This window comes from Oncorhynchus clarkii, chromosome 9 (genome assembly GCF_045791955.1).
Source record: "Oncorhynchus clarkii lewisi isolate Uvic-CL-2024 chromosome 9, UVic_Ocla_1.0, whole genome shotgun sequence".
In the NCBI taxonomy this organism is placed as follows: domain Eukaryota; kingdom Metazoa; phylum Chordata; class Actinopteri; order Salmoniformes; family Salmonidae; genus Oncorhynchus; species Oncorhynchus clarkii.
In genome coordinates, this window is record NC_092155.1 from 45,658,947 (window position 1) to 45,681,171 (window position 22,225).

The 22,225-nt window shown below is 43.8% G+C and overlaps 2 protein-coding genes across 2 annotated transcripts in view; one reads left to right on the forward strand and one right to left on the reverse strand.

The window, feature by feature from the left end:
- The window catches only part of LOC139416407 (tumor protein p73), a 46,832-nt gene extending 38,402 nt beyond the window's left edge, over positions 1–8,430 (reverse strand). Inside the window, exon 1 of the mRNA XM_071164990.1 lies at positions 8,145–8,430. Within this exon, the coding sequence (XP_071021091.1) occupies positions 8,145–8,176 (32 nt within the window). The 5' untranslated portion in view covers positions 8,177–8,430. The remainder of the gene's footprint in view (positions 1–8,144) is intronic.
- Positions 268–21,987, forward strand: LOC139416408 (WD repeat containing, antisense to TP73). Its single transcript, XM_071164992.1, has 13 exons — positions 268–388; positions 1,053–1,148; positions 7,689–7,841; positions 8,277–8,393; positions 14,506–14,578; positions 15,189–15,292; positions 17,302–17,388; positions 17,482–17,616; positions 18,565–18,642; positions 19,676–19,781; positions 20,527–20,652; positions 20,875–21,066; positions 21,459–21,987. Exons 2-13 carry the CDS (start codon positions 1,080–1,082, stop codon positions 21,593–21,595), a joined length of 1,377 nt encoding a protein of 458 aa, XP_071021093.1. The 5' UTR covers positions 268–388; positions 1,053–1,079; the 3' UTR covers positions 21,596–21,987.
- The last annotated feature ends 238 nt before the right edge of the window (positions 21,988–22,225 follow it).

Here is a 22,225-nt window from a genome sequence, read left to right on the forward strand (position 1 = left end):
AGTTGTTTTGAACGCGGCAACTGGTTCCGAAACGAATGCACTCACTTTTCACCATAATAAAACTCCTCACACCGGGATAACCCGGGACAGATAATCGAATCTCCTCCAGGTAACCTCTGCTGAACTACATTTCCCGGCGTAATGAAAAACTGTCTTCATGCTGATTGGATGGCGCTCTTGATATCAAGTGCGTTTGATTTTGCGCGCTCACCACGTCGGGTGACAGAGTAGTTGCTCTTTGACCAGACTCTTGTGCAAACTCTGCTCATTCGGTACCAGAGGTGAGGTAAATCAATCGCACCGAAACAAGTATCAGACAGTTATTGTTGTCATGCACTTGTTTGATAGCATGTGAACGAGGAAAGTTTTCAACAAACCCTGGATACCGGTGAGTCGCTCAACCTTGGACGATTAACTTCACGCTAAACATAAAACATACCGTTATATGTGTGGAACGAATTAGTGAACTACGGTATCTAGCTAGCTAGGCTAGCTAACGTAAGCTTGACGATAACACTACTGTTAACTTGAGCCAGCTTGCTTAGAATGCAAAAAACACGTTAGCTGACGTTCGTCATTGGTTCACATTTACTGATTTGTTTACGCGACTGGTAGGAATAACAAATTATTCATTGTCAATAGCTAGCCATTTCAACTGGCATCAAACAGGTGTAGCTACTTTGCTAATTTAGCTAGCTAATCTGTTAAACCTACTCGCTTGCCATTATAGAGCCATAACACTCTTCTGTGCTACCAATGCAATGTGCATGTTAATAGTCGCGTTACCGACTTGTTTGTTCACGCACTACTACTAGTTAGATGCATAGGTTTCTTTATTTTTAGCAAACGTTAGCTACAGTAGTACTGTACAGTTAGCCTTAACTTCCAAAGAAGGCATATGGTTTTTGGCTTGAAATACATTCACGGTCTCAGTCGCCACCTTGTGGTTATTATTGACCAAATAACTCAATACTAGGCGAACACCGCGAGTAGCTAGCTTTTTTGAGTTGTATACTGTTGACTAATCACATGATCATGTCCCCTTTCTACAGTGACCAGTCATTTTGTTAAGTTCAGGGATGAACTTCTCTGAGGTCTTCAAACAGTCTAACCAACTGTGCAGAGTTTCACCAGATGGAAAATATTTGGTAAGCAATCATTTGTTTCAATATACACTTAGTAATCAAATCAAAGTGTATTGCTTACAGGCTCTAACCAATAGTGCAACAAAGGTATTAGGTGAACAATAGGTAAGTAAAGAAATAAAACAACAGTAAAAAGATATATATATATATATATATATACACACACACACACACAGTAGCGAGGCTACATACAGACACCGGTTAGTCAGGCTGATTGAGGTATTATGTACATGTAGATATGTTTAAAGTGACTATGCATATATGATGAACAGAGTAGCAATAGCGTAAAAGAGGGGTTGGTAGGTGGCGGGACATAATGCAGATAGCCCGGTTAGCCAATGTGCGGGAGCACAGCTCAATTGACGTAGTATGTATATGAATGTATAGTTAAAGTGACTATGCATATATGGTAAACAATGTAGATAATGTAATGATTAAGATTGTACACAAAATTCAACCGAAAACGGATACATACTGTATACAGGTTGGAGCAAGAAGGTGCCACACTGGATGTGTGTGTGGCTGCCAATAATGATTTATTAATTGAAGGCTACTGAGTTCCATGAAATTAGTTCCTTTTGCATCCCTTTAATATTTTACGTAGAAATTGTGCATCAATATAGAATCTTAAAGCTTGTTATATTAAATGAAGTTCCCTTTAATGTAGACCACATGGACAATTCAATAAATCTGATTTATGGTATGAATAAAGAATTGCTAAAGTGCCAGAGTTCTACATTTTGACATGTCCCTCTGCGACTTCTAGGAAGATTTTAATTAACTTAACCCCAGAATGTCTCCAAGCTTTCACCATCATTGTAAATCCATAGTTATTTTGTTGCTTTGAGTAATTTCTGAATTATAATATTTATTTTATGTAATTAGTGATTCATCTAATCACATAATGCATGTCCCTCATTTTAAAGCCAACCCTGTTACGTGAAATTAACTTTCATTTTAATATGGTGAAAATATTAATTTCTAAGTAATTTTCTCAAACATCTAATTGTCAGAACTGGTTCTCATCTTTTTGGCCATTTTCTGTTGTGCTGTGGAAAACTCTTACCTATAGATGGGCTCTAAATGTTTTAAGTTTCATTTTATAAATTATGTTTGCATTCAATTGTCCCTCCCTGCACACTATAAGCTTCCAATTCCCCAAATCCAAGGGGATCTATGGCTGATTTAAGATGAAATCGTCAACCCCGTTACTTGATTTGGCACTTACCATAGTCCTTTTTTATTTAACCTCTAGAGATAGGAAAACTTTATTTTTATTTTTAATTATGGAGTGACTTGCTGTTGCTAAATATACAGATATTTCTGGGCATGCAGGATCCACTAGTCTACCTACCTCCTTTCAGCTGCTGCTCATTGCTCAGTCACTCCTTGACTCTGCTGCCGCTTGTACACAAAACAGTTCGATCAAACGTAGCTAATTGTAACAGTAAGATGTTGCAAACATAAGCATGACATAGAGGTCTGGCAATTTCATGTTATTTTTTCAGGAGTTAAATGCAGCTATTTAGGCAAGCTATATGTAGCTTACACAGCATATCAAACAATCAAGTCGCAAGACACTCAGTCAATAGCGATTTTATGTAATTCTTTCGTCATTGGAAACATTGTCTGAACAGGAGGCAGACTGGCTATATGGCAGCAAAATTGTAAAGTTTACATCACGCACAACAATAATTGTTTTGCCCTAATGCAATGTGTAGACTGTCTTGCTTGTGCTACAGCAATATCCTTTTCAACAGACAGAAGGTTGTAGCAGGCCCTTCATATAGACTATATTTTTGGATCGATAGTTCAAATCGCAGCAGTTCAGGAATGACGCAGAGACATGGGCTACATAATTTCGATCAAATTGGTTGAGAGTTCAGAAGAGGGTGAGTACAGAAAGAAACGTGAATGTGTGTGCATAGCTAGGTTTCCATAAAATTGTCTACAAATTTCATGCAAATATTCTAAAATGCGCGTAAAGAAAAAATGCGCATTTTCCCACGAGTGGCGTTTCCACCAAAGGGACTAGTTGTGGATAAAAATCAGTGTGACGACGTAGTGCACACAATGTACTTTTTCGCATACGTTTTCATGTACCGAATAAAAATCTAAAGTTCAGTGCGTTATCGCATTTTCAACTCCTGATAGTTTTGGCACAAACTGTTGCGTTAAATAGCGAATGCCTACTCAGGTCTTGGCTACTGCTCTTTCTTGTATAATACATTTTACAGACACAAAAGATCCCACCATGTCGAACGAACAAATTATGTCTGCTTTTATACAATTGTAACGAAACTTCCTGTTTCGATCACAGCTTTTTTTGTTATACAATATGACTTTACTTGCATACAAACTGTGGATGGAAACATGGTTAATGACCCATGTGATTCGGATCCTTAGATTTGAGAGAAGTTTCCAGAGTGATGGAGGCGGGGCAGGGGCCTCTGCCTTTTTGTTAATTTGAACATGTGCTCTTTATGAATCATGTTTGCAATAAGACACTAAAGTAAAACTGCAAAGAAATTAACGTTTTGTCCTGACATCACTGAGTACCACTTCATATTTTCAAGCATAGTGGTGGCTGCATCATGTTATGGGTATGCTTGTCATCGGCAAGGACTAGGGAGTTATTTAGGATAAAAAATAAACTTAATAGATCTAAGCACAGGCAACATCCTAGAGGAGAACCTGGTTCATTCTGCTTTCTAACAGATACTGGGAGACAAATCCACCTTTCAGCAGGACAATAACCTAAAACACAAGGCCAAATTATACACTGGAGTTGCTTTCCAAGATGACATTGAATGTTCCTGATTGGCCTAGTTACAGTTTTGACTTAAATCGGCTTGAGAATCTATGGCAAAACATGAAAATGGGTGCAATGATAAAAGATGAACTATACAGAGCTTGAAGATAAAAAAAAAAAGAATAATGGGCAAATATATGCACAGCTCTTAGACTTACCCAAACACACTTGCAGCTGTAATCGCTGCCGAAGGTGATTGTAACATTTATTGACTAATGGTTGAATACTTATTTAATCAATATATTAGCATTTTAATTAATAAAGGTAGAATTTTGACATTAGAGTATTGTTTGTGGATCATTGACAAAAGACAAATGACAAATCAATTTTAATCCCACTTTGTAACATAACAGAATGTGTAAAAAAAATCAAGGGGTGTGAATACTTTCTGAAGCACTGTAGCAACATGCCTATAAATTACCTTCTGAAAGTATTCAGACCCCTTGACTTTTCCCACATTATGATACAACCTTATTCTAAAATGGATTAAATAGTTTTCTCCCCATCATCAATCTACACACTAACCCATAATAACAAAGCAAAAACAGTTTTTTAGACATTTTTGCAAATGTATTAAATAAAAATTGAAATATTTACGTACAGTACCAGTGTGGACTCCTACTCATTCATGGGTTTTTATTTTTTACTATTTTCTACATTGTAGAATAATAGTGAAGATGTCAAAACTATGAAATAACACATATGGAATCATGTATTAACCAAAAAAGTAGCCACCCTTTGCCTTGATGACAGCTTTGCACCCTCTTGGCATTCTCTCAACCAGCTTCACCTGGAATGCTTTTCCAACTCTCTTTAAGGAGTTCCCACATATGCTGAGCACTTGTTGGCTGCTTTTCCTTCACTCTGCGGTCCAACTCATCCCAAACCATCTCAATTGGGTGGAGGTTATTGGAGGCCAGGTCATCAAATATACCTTACACAGCCTGGAGGTGTGTTGGGTCTTTGTCCTGGTGAAAAACAAATGATAGTCCCACTAAGCGCAAACCAAATGGGATGGCATATCGCTGCAGAATGCTGTGGTAGCCATGCTGGTTAAGTGTGCCTTGAATTCTAAATAAATCCGACAGTGTCACCAGCAAAGCACCCACACGCCATTACACCGCCTCCTCCATGCTTCACGGTGGGAACCACACATGCAGAGATCATTAGTTCACCTACTCTGCGTCTCAAAGTCACGGCGGTTGGAACCAATCTCAAATTTGGACTCATCAGACCAAAGGACAGATTTCCACCGGTCTAATTCTAAATCTTCTTCTTATTGGTGTCCTTTTAGGAGTGGTTTCTTTTCAGCAATTTGACCATGGCCTTATTCATGTAGTCTCCTCTGAACAGTTGTGTCTGTGAAGCATTTATTTGTGCTGCAATTTCTGAGGCTGGTAACATTAATGACCTTATCCTCTGTAGCAGAGGTAACTCTGGGTCTTACTTTCCTGTGGTGGTCCTCATGAGAGCCAGTTTCATCATAGCGCTTTGTGGTTTTTGCGACTGCACTTGAAGAAACTTTAAAAGTTCTTGCAATTTTCCGGATTGACTGACCTTCATGTCTTAAAGTAATGATGGACTGTTGTTTCTCTTTGCTTATTTGAGCTGTTCTTGCCATAATATGGTCTTGGTCTTTTACCAAATAGGGCTATCTTCTGTATACCACCCCTACCTTGTCACAACACAACTTATTGGCCCAAACCCATTATGAAGGAAGGAAATTCCACAAATGTAACTTTAACAAGGCACACCAGTAATTTAAATGCATTCCAGGTGACTATCTCATCAAGCTGGTTGAGAGAATGTCAAGAGTGGGCAAAGCTGTCAGGTAAAGGGTGGCTACTTTGAATAATCTCAAATCTAAAATATATTTTGATTTGTTTAACCCTTTTTTGGTTACTCCTTGTGTTATTTCATAGTTTCCATGTCTTCACTATTATTCTACAATGTAGAAAATGGTTTAAAAAAACAAAAAAAAAACACTTGGACACACGCACCCATTCAAACTTTTGACTGGTACTGTAAGTATTCAGACCCTTTACTCAGTACTTTGTTGAAGCGATAATAGCCTTGAGTCTTCTCGGTATGACACTACAAGCTTGGCACACCTGTATTTGGGGAGTTTCTCCCATTCTCTGCAGATCCTCTCAAGCTCTGTCAGGTTGGATGCGGAGTGTCCCTGCACATCTATTTTCAGGTTTCTCCAGAGATGTTCATGTCCGAACTCTGGCTGGGCCACTCAAGAATATTCAGAGACCTGTCCCCAAGTCACTCCTGCGTCGTCTTGGCTGTGTGCTTAGGGTCGTTGTCCTGTTGGAAGGTGAACCTAACCTGCTCCAGAGCGCTTTTCATAAAGGAGCTCTCTGTACTTTGCTCCGTTCCTCGATCCTGACTGTCTCCCAGTCCCTGCCACTGAAAAACATCCCCACAGCATGATGCTGCCACCACCATGCTTCAATGTAGGGATGGTACCGGGTTTCCTGCAGATGTGACACTTGGCATTCAGGCCAAAGTGTTCAATCTTGGTTTCATCAGACCAGAGAATCTTGTTTCTCCTGGTCTGAGCGTCCTTTAGGTGCCTTTTGTAAAACTCCAAGCGGACTGTCATGCCTTTTAGTGAGGAGTGGCTTCTGTCTGGCCACTCTACCATAAAGGCCTGATTGGTGGAGTGCTGCAGAGATGGTTGTCCTTCTGGTAGGCTTTCCCATCTCCACAGAGGAACTCTGGAGCTCTGTCAGATTGACCATCGGGTTCTTTGTCACCTACCTGACCAAGGCCCTTCTCCCCGGCTTGCTCAGTTTGGCCGGGCCGCCAGCTCGAGGAAGAATCTTGGTGTTTCCAAACTGCTTCCATTTAAGAATGTGTTCTTGGGGACTTTCAATGCGGCATACATTTTTTGGTACCCTTCCCCAGATCTGTGCCTCGACACAGTCCTGTCTCAACTTGTAGAAACATCTCAAGGATGATCAATGGAAACAGGATGCACTTGAGCTCAATTTTGAGCAATGGGTCTAAATACTTATGTAAATAAGGTATTCTGTTTGTATACATTTTCAAAAATGTCTAAACCTGTTTTCACTTTGTCATTATGGGGTATTATGTGTGGAAAAGGAGAAGGGGTCTTAATACTTTCCGAATGCTCCCCCCCCCCAAAAAAGCACCATTCTGCACAAACTAATTTTTATTCAGACATTTGCAACAGCACAAATAATCATAACATTTAAAACTATTTAAATATATATGAAAATAAGACTCATAAATATCAAAAAGTAACAAAGACAAATAGAAACAAATTTGTGTTGGTTTGGTACTCGACCATCATTACATTACCCATCCCCCCCCAAAACTGGCAACCAAGAGTCAAGACTAAACCCATTCATCTTGGTGTTGTGCAGACTGGTTTTTCTTAATGATTTTGCACAAACCAGAAAAAAATGCAACAAATGTCTGTGAATTTTGGTTTATTTGGTAGCATTTAAATCCGCCACCGCATGGCAGGTACCCTAGTCATATAAATGTTTTCAGTGCAAATATGATGCACACCGTATGTACTCCACTTATGCACTCAAATATGCACTTTTAAACATTGACAACAGGCATGGCAGATGGACTTTCATGGTCTTACAACCGAGGAGTTAACAAGTCCAAAAGTACACAGATGTGCCGGAACACAACTTTTTTTCTGCTTGACTGTCTCACTGCCTGTCTCTCTCATCTGTCCCCCCCAGGCCACGTGTGTGCAGTACAGGCTGGTGGTGCGTGACGTGAACACCCTACAGATCTTGCACCTTTACACTTGCCTGGACCAGATAGTCCACATGGAGTGGTCCTCTGACTCGCTCTTCATCCTCTGTGCCATGTACAAGAGGGGACTAGTGCAGGTATGCGCTCCTCTATTAGGCTAGTGCATATTGTTTTTATCTCATTTGTCCAATAATGACAGTTGGTGTATTTTTTAAATATTTTTTGGTGCTGAATTAGCTTGTTCAGACTGATGGATGCTTAAATATACAGAATGTGGGAAATTAAACTGGGAATAAAGTGTACAAATATAAATCAACAACTTGCACAAATAAAGTGGAATTTAAGTAGATAATTACTGACCATTTTGTAATGAAAGGGAAATAACCCCTTATTTGAGACGGTGTTAAGATCAAATGCACTGTGCAAAAAGAACAGCTTACTTTTGCAGAGGTAACCATCTCCAGTCTTTCATTTCGTCTCTGGGTCAGATTTGGTATGGTCAAAGGTTTGAGTACAGGTTGAGCTCAGGGAAAGGCAGTTGTCCTTCTCTCACAATCTCTCTCTCCTCTCAGGTGTGGTCTCTAGAGCAGCCCGACTGGTACTGTAAGATTGACGAGGGCTCGATAGGACTAGTCTCCTCGCGCTGGAGCCCAGACGGACGTCACATTCTCAACACCACAGAGTTCCATGTAAGTGTGAAGTCACTAGGAGTGTGTTTGTGTTTCTGTCTGGTGTCGACTGTTGCTGCCCATAATGGAGGAGGAGACCTGAAAATAGACAGCAGACACCAGACCCTGCCCCACCTGACAAATGTATGCCTGATTTCAGTTACTCCAGCTAGTGTTCTGTCATATCCTCGACACACGAATGAAGCTCCTTCCGAGTCCTATTTCGTTTCTCCTCCCTGACGTGTGCACTCGTTCATTCCCTTTGAAGCATTTAAAAAGCACTGGATTGGTGTAAGCCTGTGCTTAAGTGGGTTTTCACCATGTTCCGTACACTACTCCATCCCTTTGAAATCCATGGTGGAAGTGTACAGGTGGAGAAACGGAATTGGGCTGTAGATATTTATGTTATATTCTTGGAAGATGACAATCCATCCCATGTGTTTTGTCACACATCCAATAGGCTGTGAAATTCAGCCACACTTAGACATTTTTAATGTGGTAAGTTTTCTGATTAGTTTAGACTTGAATGAACATGCTTGCTGGAACCAAACCAGTGTCGGTGTGACGACATCGCAGCTTGCTTTGCACGTCTGCAAGGACTGTAGGTGAAAGTGCAGTCTGGCTTGTTGGGAGCATATTTGTCCCTAGGTATCAGAGGGGGGAGTGGGCTGCACTCGTCCTCGCCTGCCTGTTTGGGTTACGACTTGGGCACCGTGCCATGGCGGGGCTCGCCTGACGCCCGAACCCGACTCCAAGACTCACTGACAGGTGCCGGGGCCCAGGCACAACTGTGTCTGGAGGTTTGAGAGGGAGCAGGGAGTGCAAGTGTCTGACATTTCTGCTTTGTCTGTCTGCTTCTTCAACAAACACAGGAATAGAATGGAGTCTCCCTAGGTCTGTCTGCTCCTGGGTCTGTCTGCTCTTTCCATTAAATTCTGAGAAGGGAACAATTGTCAGTTGTTGATTTGGGGAAGATGTAAAACAAATACATTTTGCAACAGAAAATGTGCATTTCTTATTGGATAAGTTCAAGTAGCCCCCCCTGTTTGTTGCCTTGTATGGCTCAGAACTCATGCAAGATCCCCTGTTTTCACATTTGGGGTGCCAAGCCTGTTTACCAAAAGTCTAGGGGTGATGACGCCCGCGTTGTCCAGTGCTGCTGACCTCACCTTCACCCCTCCACAAAGATTTCATTATGGCTGTGCCAGACTGGTGTTCGTATCAGGGCTCAGTTTCAGCCGGGAGCTCATGAACAAGATGCTATATTAACTTGTTAGGGGACAGCTGCTGTGTGTTGAACCCACTGTGTGTGTGTGTGACTGTGTGTTTTCTTTTCTCCCCACTGACTGTTTTGATACATGGGTGCAATTTGTCAGTTAACAGCTGATGGTGCTAGACGAGGGTTTGGATTTACGTTCATCTCTGTAGATATGCCATTTCGCTTGGGAGAGTCGCCGGAGCAGCAGGCCGCGGCGTGAGCCAGTATCCGGATCTGATCTTACCTCCAGCCCTCACCACAGTTTGCACTGCTTTGTGCTTTTTGTCCATGTACAAATGATTTCAAATGGTTAACAAGCAGCTTTTTTGATGCTAAAATTGTCTTACACCATATCTTGCATGCGTTATGTGATTTAGTTTACGGCCTCTCGCTACTGTACATAAAGGACAATTGGAAAGTTGATTAGTCTATTGCATTCTCCATGTTCTTACAAGTGAGCAGGACATCCTGGAGTCTCTTGGCTGTCTTAGTGGGTTGCCTATCGTATTACACTCTTCAGAAGTGACTTAACATTGGTAATTAGGACTAGCTTCATGGATAGGCCCGATGTCATTCAAATAGGTGTTGTAAAATTACTTTTACCCTCATTGTATGTTCGAATCAAAAAGCCATACATGTTTGAATTCCCACTCTTGATTCTCTCCACTGGCACTATGCTGCACATATTCACTGCTAATCCAACAAACCAGCTGAGCGAGCTGTAAAACCGGTGTGGAAGACATCCACTCAAGGCCGGCACGAAAATTATATACCTCTAATGGTTTATGCATTGTTGGGATCAGGTTAGCTGCGTGCCTGGCCGGCGGCGCTGGATCCCCGCTAGCGCGTAGCATGTTGGCAGCGTTAGCTATCAGAGAAACTGTGAACCCAAGTAGCTGCCACAGCTCTACTCTGACAATCGACAATCAGTCATCCAGACTGACGCCTGGCTACACCGCACTCCAATCCACGGGGGAATTATAAGGCTGTAACAGGAGAAATGTGTCTATATCGGGTTGAGAGACCGTCTCTGATGGGGAATGCATATGGACTTATCCATTGCTGACAGATAGGCCAATGCAAAGATTCCTCGCAAGAGTTGCAGCATCACTAATTCTCTCTCGCATATAAAAAGTGCTGCCACAGGAGGAGCTGATGGATTTGTGATTTGCTGTCAGGGATTCTGCGGTGTAGTTGGTCCTGTTTATCAAGTGTAGCCTTTCTTGTCCCAGTGGGCCTGTTCTTTCTAGGGTTAAGTTGAGGGCTTGAGGCATAACTCCTGTGAGGTTATGTTTAGAACAAGGCTGTGGGAGAGCTTTAAACAGGATAAATAAAACAAAGTCAAATTAATTCCTCCAATGTGAAGTGAACCAGTACTGTTGTGAGCTGGTAGCCACGGTTTAGGCCCTCCATCCACCCTGCCAGTCAGCACAACACCCTAGCAGGCACCTCTGCTACAACTCTGTAAAATGTGCTGTCTTCTCGTCGACACATGGCCTCCCTGCTTATACAGTGCATTTGGTAAGTATGTAGACCCCTTTTCCCACGTTGTTACGTTACAACCTTATTCTAAAATGGATTAAATACGTTTTTCACGTCATCAATCTACACACACACTACCGCATAATGACAAAGTGAAAACTGGTTTTGACGTTTTTGCTAATTTATAAAAAAACTAAACGTACCTTATTTACGTAAGTATTCAGACCCTTTGCTATGAGACTTGAAATTGAGCTCTGGTGCATCCTGTTTCCGTTGACCATCCTTGAGGTGTTTCTACAACTTGATTGGAGTCCAGCTGTGGTAAATTAAATTGATTGGACATGATTTGGAAAGGCACACACCTGTCTATGTAAGGTCCCACAGTTGACAATGCATGTCAGAGCAAAAACCAAGCCATGAGTTCAAAGGAACTGTCCGTAGAGTTCCGAGACAGGATTGTGTTGAGGCACAGATCTGGAGAAGGGTACCAAAACATTTCTACAGCATTGAAGTTCCACAAGAACACTGGCCTCTATCACTCTTAAATTGAAGAAGTTTGAGAAACAAGATTCTCTGGTCTGATGAAACCAAGATTGAACTCTTTGGTCTGAATGCCAAGTGTCAGGTCTGGAGGAAACTTGGTACCATCCCTACAGTGAAGCATGGTGGTGGCAGCATCATGCTGTGGGGATGTTTTTCAGCTGCAGGGACTGGGAGACTAGTCAGGATTGAGGGAAAGCTGAACGGCGCAAAGTACAAAGATCCTGCTCCAGAGCGCTCAGGACCTCAAACTGGGGCGACGGTTCACCTTCCAACAGGACAACAACCCTAAGCACACAACCAAGACAACGCAGAAGTGACTTCGGGACAAGTCTCTGAATGTCCTTGAGTGGCCCAGCCGTTCGAACATCTCTGGGGAGACCTAAAAATAGCTGTGCATCGATGCTCCCCATCCAACCTAACAGAGCTTGAGAGGATCTGCAGAGAAGAATGGAAGAAACTCCAAATACAGGTGTGCTAAGCTTGTAGCGTCATTCCCAAGAAGACTCGCCACCAAAGGTGCTTCAACAAAGTACTGAGTAAACGGTCTGAATACTTTTGTAAATGTGATATTTCAGTTGTATTTTTAATAAATGTGCAACATTTTCTAAACCTGTTTTTGCTTTGTCATTATGGGGTATTGTGTGTAGATTGAGGGGGGAGGGGGGGACTATTTAATCCATTTTAGAATAAGGCTGTAATGTAAACAAAATGTGGAAAAAGTCGAGGGGTCTGAATACTTTCTGAATGCACTGTAACAAACTTACTAGAAAATAAGCCTAAAGCTGATGATCATGCTGTGAAGGCCAATACAAAGCATTATTTGTGTCCCTTTATTCTGATGGCTAAACAGAAGCAGCTTTATTTGCTCTTGGACCATCTTGTCTCTGTCCTAGAGACTGAAACGCCAGTCTACTGCTCCCAGTTTGCTTCCAAGGTGTAGTTTTACCAGCTTCAGTGCCCCAGACTGGCATGCCAGGCAACACAGAGAAGCATTTCTCACCTATTTTACATATGTGCCGCTCCCTCCCTCTTCCCAGTTTAAAGTTACACCCCCCACCCCCCCAGACCACCTCCCAACCCAGTCCCCCCCATGTCAATGTGGTGGGGTACAAGTTGTCCAAGAAGAACTGTGTTGCGCTGTGTTGACGGTGGTTTCCATGGATCTGTGGGGGGGGGGGGGGGTGTAATGACAGGCCACAGCTGGATGTCTTGGTACCTCAGGAGCATGCCCTGGTCAGTTAGACCCTTACCCAGGGAAGCAACAGCCAGTAGGTCAGACAGACTCCTGCCTGAATGCCTTCCTCCCCTGAGTGAGAAAGTGAGCCCCAGCTAGAAAATCAGGGAAAGCATGCCATGCTAGAGCTATTTAAAGTTCGTATCCTTCTTCATACAGTTGTGTAGTTTTCTGATGTTTGCACTTCTCTTACAGGAAGGTAAGTGTAGGCAAAGGGAGAACCCTGAATTAAGTTTTAATTGGTATTTTGGGAGTGTCGATGTGAGTTCTGACATGCACACCATATAAGTCGCCGCCTACCAAGGCCGCACAGAGGCTGAGGGTCTTGATTACAGTTCACACTTGAATTGACGACCCTCGACTTTGTCACTTCTGTCTCAAGCTTATTTATTGTTATGAAGCCACATAAGTCTTGGCTGATCACCGAGACTAGTTTGGTCCAGCATTTGCACAGGCTTAGTATTCAAAGTATGATAAGACAGGGTGCGGAGAAGTGTATGCATGCACATTTATTGGCTTACTAGGTTGTAAAAGAAAATATGTAGGCCTTGCATTTTACACCCATAACATGCTTGTGGTGGTAGGCTACATAGCCGTAATGTCATTTGGATGGCGTAGAATGACTACTGTTCTGGCTTTTACTTTTAGGAGTAACAATAACTAGGCTCGCTCTAGGCTGAATACAAATACTATATTGTGCATCTTACAGTATAGACCTAGTTATGTTCTTTTTAACATAGCATATGTAGTTTCAATGTTTTCACATGAACACCTTTGTTTTTCTGATCACGACTAAACGAGGAAGAAACTAGGAGTGCAGGACCTGTCACATGCTGGTCTTGGTGGGCTAGATGCAGCGTGTTACTGTCCGCCGGCTGGTTGTGTGCTGCGATGTGTAAAGCTCATCTCGGATGATTTTGGGGGGCAGGGGTGACGTGAATCTTTACGGGTAGACAGACTGGCATTGGCCTTGTTTCTATTGTCCAGTTCTGCTGGTAACCGATAAAGGTCGTACTTGTACTTAACTGCTGTTATTAATGGATAGGCTAGAGATTTCATTATTGTAGTGATTTAGATTTAGAACTTTCCCTTGTGAGTGGTTTAACCATTCAGCACAACCGCTCTTCTTAGTCTTATCCATCACGAAGACCCTCGTGGATCTCTTCCACAGACCGACACGGAGTCCCCCAGGGGCTGTGTTGAAGCCGAACGGGGTTAATGCTGCGTTTCGTATAAAACCTAAACGGACGGGTTGGCAGGGATAGCGAGGAGCTCTCAGCGGTCTCATTAGTCGAAGAGTTGACTGAGCTCTTATTAATAGGCGGCTGTTGTTGACGCCCTGCTCTGAGCTCCACACTTACCACATTAAAGCCTCCATCCAGCTCCTCTTACAGAGGAAGAGGCCATGTTGCCAATGAAGAGCGGGCATGGGGTGCAAACGGCGATGCGGTTTGCTTTATTAAACGGGCGTAGACATTCAAAATAATTGATCGAGGATCAAAGGTGTCTGTTTTTGGACGGTTGAGTCTTTGTAGGCTATTCCCCTGTGCTAGCTAACCTTTCACTGGGAGATGAGGTATAGTTTGTTACATTTTGTTTCTTTTTTTTTTTGACAGCTGAGAGTTACCGTCTGGTCCTTGTGCACCAAAGCCGTATCTTACATCAAGTACCCCAAGGCATGTCAGAAGGGTAAGTACGTGAGTGTGTGTGTGTTTTTCAGCGAGAGGACTTGGGGACAGGGCCGCACTGACTGGCTTGACACATGGGCTGGTGAATCGCGTCCCTCCCTGTCCCTTGACCTTAAGGCCTATGGGCCATCTGCTGACAGCTGGAGCCCTCTTCAGTAAATGGTGCATGCTCGCCATAACCTGTTTGTCAGCAGCCAGTGGAGTTATTGTCTTGGGCTCCAACCACTACCCAAAGGTTCACACACCACCACCACGTGACCCAAGCACCGTTGGATCCACTGTATAAATAATCCAGCAATGCCAACCACTTGCTGCTGAAGGCCTCTTGATAGTTACACTCAATAGACTGTGCTGTACACCACAGCAACGCTATAGGTTAACATGACGACTAAATGACCACAAATCATTTTGGACACGTGTCACCTAGATGAACATAATGTAGGTCTAAAGCATATCACTTTTGCATCTGCAAATTGTCCTCTCCCAACATTGTCTTTGTACAAGGACTAGATGATGAGTAGTTGAGTCAGGTGTGCTTGTGTGGGGAAATATTTTGACTATGTTAAATAGCGTTTCCTGTGCATTGTTTCCCCCCTGGTCTGTGGTTCCAGGGATAGACTTCAGCAGGGACGGCTGCTACATGGCCCTAGCGGAGCGCCGCGACTGCAGAGACTATGTTAGCGTGTTTGTGTGTGACGACTGGCACCTACTGAGGGTGAGTGCCACTCAGAGCTCCCATCACGGGAGTGTCCCCCAAAAAAGTTTGGGGATTTACATTTTAGTTTGATGAACTCAGCAGAAAAAAATAAATTTCCCTTTTTCAGGACCCTGTCTTTTAAACACTGTCTCCCATGCTTGTTCAATGAACCATAAACCGTTAATGAACGTGCACCTGTGGAACTGTCGTTAAGACACTAACAGCTTACAGACAGTAGGCAATTAAGGTCACAGTTATGAAAACTTAGGACACTAAAGAGGCCTTTCTACTGACTCTGAAAACAACCATAAGAAAGATGCCCAGGGTCCCTGCTCATCTGTGTGAACGTGCCTCAGGCATGCTGCAAGGAGGCATGAGGACTGCAGATGTGGCCAGGGCAATAAATTGCAATGTCCATACTGTGAGATGCCTAAGACAGGGAGACGGGATAGACAGCTGAACGTCCTCGCAGTGGCAAACCACGTGTAACAACACCTGCACAGGATCGGTACATCCGAACATCACACCTGCAGGACATGTACAGGATGGCAACAACAACTGCCCGAGTTGCACCAGGAACGCACAATCCCTCCATCAGTGCTCAGACTGTCCGCAATAGGCTTAGAGAGGCTTGTAGGCCTGTTGTAAGGCAGGTCCTCACCAGACATCACCGGCAACAACGTCACCTATGGGCACAAACCCACCGTCGCTGGACCAGACAGGACTTCCAAAAAGTGCTCTTCGCTGACTAGTCACGGTTTTGTCTCACCAGAGGTGATGGCCGGATTTGTGTTTATCGTCAAAGGAATGAGCGTTACACCGAGGCCTGTACTCTGCAGCGGGATCGATTTGGAGGTGGATGGTCCGTCATGGTCTGGGGCGGTGTGTCACAGCATCATCGGACTGAGCTTGTTGTCATTGCAAGCAATCTCAACGATGTGCGTTACAGGGAAGACATCCTCCTCCCTCATGTGGTACCCTTCCTGCAGGCTCATCCTGACATGAACCTCCAGCATGACAATGCCACCACGCACAGAACGAGCAGTATGGCTGATTTTCTGCAAGACAGGAATGTCAGTGTTCTGCCATGGCCAGCGACGAGCCCGGATCTCAATCCCATTGAGCACGTCTGGGACCTGTTGGATCGGAGGGTGAGGGCTAGGGGCATCCCCCCCCCACAGAAATGTCCGGGAACTTGCAGGTGCATTGGTGCAAATCTGGTGCAGTCCATGAGGAGGAGATGTACTGCAGTACTTAACTGACTTTTGATTTTGCCCCCCACCCCCTGTTCAGGGACACATTATTCCATTTCTGTTAGTCACATGTCTGTGGAACTTGTTCAGTTTATGTCTCAGTTGTTGAATCTTATGTTCATACAAATATTTACACATGTTAAGTTTGCTGAAAATAAACGCAGTTGACAGTGAGGACATTTTCTTTTTTTTGCTGAGTTTACAAAACATTAGGAACGCTTTCAATTCATCGGGGCATGGACTTGACAAGGTGTCAAGCGTTCCACAGGGATGCTGGCCCATGTTAACTCCAATGCTTCCCACAGTTGTGTCAAGTTTGCTGGATGTCCTTTGTGTGGTGGACCATTATTGCACACTGGAAACTGAGTGTGAAAAACCCAGCAACGTTGCATTTCTTGACATGCAAACTGGTGCGCCTGGCACCTACTACCATATCCAGTTCGCTTAAATATTTTCTTGCCCATTCACCCCCTGAATGGCACACACACACAATCCATGTCTCAAGGCTTAAAATCCTTTAAAACGGTCTCCTCCCCTTAATCTACATTGATTTGAAGTGAATTTAACAAGTGACATCAATAAGGGATCAAAGCTTTCACCTGGTCATTCTGTCATGGAAAGAGCTCATGTTCCTAATGTTTTGTACGTTTTGACACATTGTAAAGTGGGACCCAAACAACCGATGCACCTGTACAGATGCGCAGTTTGTCCCTGTCTATTTTCTGCTAATTGTCTGTATCCTCTTGTTTGACCTCCCCTGTCTACCTTTCAAAGCACTTTGAAACAGAGACCCAAGACTTGGCGGGGGTGGAGTGGTCTCCTAACGGCTGTGTTCTGGCTGTATGGGACAGCTGTTTGGAGGTAAGCCATTGGAAAATTAGTTGACAATATGTTGACAGAGTGGGAACCCTGAAAGAGAGTGTGTGTGTGTGTGTGTGTGTGCTCTCTCCCCAGTACAAGGTGCTGCTGTACTCGCTGGACGGCCGGCTGCTGTCCACTTTCAGTGCGTATGAGTGGTCGCTGGGCATCAAGTCTCTGGCCTGGAGTCCCAGCAGCCAGTTCCTGGCCATCGGCAGCTATGATGGAAAGGTCTGCGCTTTGTCTCCTTCTCTTTCTATAGGCTTACGGTGGCTTCCAGATACATGTATTCTGTGCAACCTGTGCAGATCCGTGTTAATTTCTTCAACAACAATTTAATTTCGTCAATGACCTATTTTTCTTGATGAAAGCGAGTGACGATAACGAGAAATGCCTTGGGGGGGGGGGGGGGGGGGGGTTGTTGAAAATGTAACTAGATGAGAATTCCACATGAGCCTAATGGTCATTCATGTGTGCTGTAATTCATCTATGTTGCCATTCTTGCGGTTCCACAAATGCAAGTTGCTTTTTTCTGACATAATACTTTGTTGGAAAGCTCGTCTTGTCCCCTTTTCAAGGAAATCACTTATTTACCCCCCTCCGACAGTTATGATGAGGAGAAAATCAGAGCTCTGAATTGTTGAACCTGTAGCCAAGGCTTTATATGGTTTATTATTCCTGGTATTAGCTCAAATCTGCCACAATAGCAATATTGACAGCTAAAGTATACGAGGGGATAGTGGGCTTAGTTGGACAAGGCTATCTGCACACAAGGTAAGCAGAAAGTTGTAGTTATGTATTAGATAAAATGCACTGACTATGTGACTGATAACTGAAATATATTTTAAGACTAAATCTAAAATAGCTGGCAAAATTACGCGAGTGCAGATTATATTGATGTGGTTCCTGAAAAGAAACTCTTACCTACTATCGTGCATAGGCCTTTACAGAGAAGTGATTTATTGGTCAAGTCCCATTCCAAACATTTGGGGCTGGTTTCCCAGACACAGATTAGGCGTAGTCCTGTAATGAAAGCACTTTCAATGGAGAATGCATTTTGTGTCTGGAATATCGTCCCATAGTCATGTAGAAAATAATATAATAAATTGAAGCTATTTTAGATTATAGGGACATGGAGTTGGTGGTATGACTGTGGGCTTACCTGATGGTTTTGATCAGGTCCGGATCCTAAACCACATCACCTGGAAGAAAGTGACTGAGTTTGACCACCCAGCCACCATCAACAATACTAAAGCTGTGAGTACTCTTTCCAATGAGTACATGTCAGTTATGTGACGACCTAACGTGCTGAGGGGTAGGGGTTAAGGGGTCCATACAACTTTCACTAATATGCCCTTACACTCTACTACTCTTCGTCAATTGTTCTTAACCCTCTGCCCCCCCCCCCCCCCCCCGTGTCCTTCCTCCATTCTTCTTCTTGATATCCACTAATATGTTTGTTGATTGAACCGCTCGCAAGCAAGACCAGTTGCAGTTAAATAGATTTATAAACTGGGGGGTTTGAGCCCTGATTGCTGATTTGGCTTAAAGCTGTGGTATATCAGACTGTATACCACGGGTAATGCAAAACGTTTATTTTTACTACTCTAATTACGTTGGTAACCAGTTTATGTAGCAATAAGGCACCTCGGGGGTTTGTGATATATGGCCAATATACCACGGCTGAAGGGCTGTCAAGTCACTCTACGTTGGGAAACACAACTTGAAAAACATTAACATGAAAAACCCAGCAGCGTTGCAGTTCTTGACACAAACCAGGGCGCCTTTCACCTACCATATCCCATTCAAAGGCACTTAAAAAATCATCTTGCCTATTCACTCTCTGAATGGCGCACACACAGGCAAAATCCATGTCTGAATTGTCTCTAGGCTTAAAAATCCTTCTTTAACCTGTCTCCCCTTCACCTACTCTGAAGTGGATTTAACAAGTGAGTGACATCAATAAGGGATTGTGGCTTTCACCTAGGACAGATGATTTTTACACACTACGTGCTTCAGCACTCGGCTGTTGTATTTTGGAAGTTGTATTTACTTTCTGCCATGCAAATGATTTTGGGACTGTATCACTGTCCCCTCTGCTACAATACTCACACTCCATTTCATGTCTCCCTCTACTGCTTTATATGTAATTGCTTGAAACACAATGCTTTTAATTGTGAGCAAGTGCTGCGAAAGGACCATTATTTACCTAACTGGGCACTTTAATGCTTGGGTGTAGCTGAGGAAGTGTAGACCATGCCAGGTGACTGACTGGAGCTTGTGTTGTCAGGTGGTCTACAAGGAGGTGGAGAGGAAGCCGGTGGTGGGGAGTGCGGACCTGTCCATTCAGCAACACATCACTATGGGGAGCACCCTCTTCAACACACAGAGCAAATGTAAGCACACCACATCACTATGGGGAGCACCCTCTTCAACACACAGAGCAAATGTAAGCACACCACATCACTATGGGGAGCACCCTCTTCAACACACAGAGCAAATGTAAGCACACCACATCACTATGGGGAGCACCCTCTTCAACACACAGAGCAAATGTAAGCACACCACATCACTATGGGGAGCACCCTCTTCAACACACAGAGCAAATGTAAGCACACCACATCACTATGGGGAGCACCCTCTTCAACACACAGAGCAAATGTAAGCACACCATCACTATGGGGAGCACCCTCTTCAACACACAGAGCAAATGTAAGCACACCACATCACTATGGGCAGCACCCTCTTCAACACACAGAGCAAATGTAAGCACACCACATCACTATGGGTAGCACCCTCTTCAACACATATAGCAAATGTAGGCACACCACATCACTATGGGGAGCACCCTCTTCAACACACAGAGCAAATGTAAGCACACCTCACCTGGCAGTGGATATTAGCCAACAGGAGTGTATATTTAATTAAATATGCAACATATGCAGCTATAACTCTTTCATTAAACCCCAACCTTAAGAAAATATGCAATTTGGAATAGATGAAATTGAGATGGTATAATAACCCATATTCAGCATAATTTTTATTAGTACACTGGAAAATAAGGTTTTATCACAGGCTATATCACTGTCAAAATTGTCTGACTTATTGATCCTGCTTCTGTGGCGCATCCCTCTGTTGTAGATGAGATCTGCCCATTGCCAGTCCAGGTACCTGTGGTCAAACCTGACCTGGACCGTGCCAACCCTAAAGTCGGGGTCTCCTCCATGGCATTCAGCTCGGACAACCGCTACCTGGCCACGAAGAATGGTAAGGGACAGATTCACACTGGAACGTTGCTCTACTAGCCATAGGTGTAAACCCTGCAGACCCACACTCACAAAATCACCCTTTACCAACCAGGGTTAGATGATGTCAATCATTTTCTGAATAGTTTGTGTAGCATTTGGTGGCTGTCACAGAATTACTAGTCCCATTTAATTGTATGGTGGCAATGATGGTGCTGACTAGGGTTTGTGTGTCTCCCTGTAGACAACATGGCCTGCGTGGTGTGGGTATGGGACATGCAGAGGCTGGGGCTCCTGGCTGTTCTGGAGCAGACGTCGGCCGTGCGCTGCTTCCAGTGGGACCCCCGTCGGCCCCGTCTGGCCCTCTGCACCGGCAACGCCAAGCTCTACCTCTGGTCCCCCGCAGGCTGCGTCTCTGTCCAGGTCCCTGCTGAAGGTACTGTAGCTCTGACCCGGCCCTCACCACAAACCTCATAGCATGTGAAGTCAAACACACATCACTTATCATGGGTTGTAATAAAACTGTAAAAGAAGTAGTCAAGCACAGTCAAATGCTCTGTGTACTTTTATTGGTTAACAATATTTACATTCCAAATGGATATTCATCAGGTCACTGCAAACTACACAGTAATAGAAATAGGACTGTTTCCCAAACCAAGTTAAATCAAGTACTCCGCTAGAACAACTGAGTGGAAGAGCTGGGGGTACTCGAAGAGGTATGGGGGAACACTGAAATGGAGGAACAGTACACTGGTAGGGACACTTCAGCTTGGCATATGTGAGCAGTAGGTGGAGGTCCTTAACACCTCGTGTGTCCCTCCTTCCTAGGTGGTTTCCAGGTGCAGTCAGTGACTTGGCACTGCAGTGGAGACTCCTTGATTCTGTTGGGGAAAGAGCAACTGTGTCTGTGCTACATGGAGGTCGGGGAAGAGGAGGAGGAGGAGGAGGACGACGACGTCAAGTGAGAGAACCCCACGTACTCTCTCCTATGGGGGCCAGAGCATTAAGATTAGTACTCCAAAGACTGTCTGAGCCCATACTCAATCAGGGCTGTGGTCTGCACATGACCAGAAGAATTCCAAAGTGCTGCTCTAACAGTCAACTCTATGGCCATTAAACTGTGGTCATGTGTACTTGCACTGGTCAGTGTCAGCCATCCCTGCAGGTAACGTTCGACTTATTTAGGGAAGGATCACAATATAGGGCAGGTGTAGTTGAGGTCCAAGTTCCTGTAGTATTTAAGAGATGTTTACAAAGTGCATTTGTCAAATATCTGTCATTTAATTATTTGAAGTATTGTGTTTGTAAAAATCTAGAGGTAACAATTATTTTGTAATAAAGTTTGCTATGAATACCAGTTTAGATGTTTGATTCAGACAGCAACTGTGTCTAACCATTCCGGTCTACATTCAATCACTCCGAAGGCCTCAAACAGTTGGAATGTTCTGCTGTGGACGAGAATGGAAAAGGGTGAAAACGTAGTGCTGAGTTCCTCAGGCAGAGATTAGGGGGGGGGTGCTGATGTGGCTGGCTCTATTGTTAAAAACAAAAAAGCTTTAGGGCTCGATTCATCCATATTTCCAAAGTTCAAATCT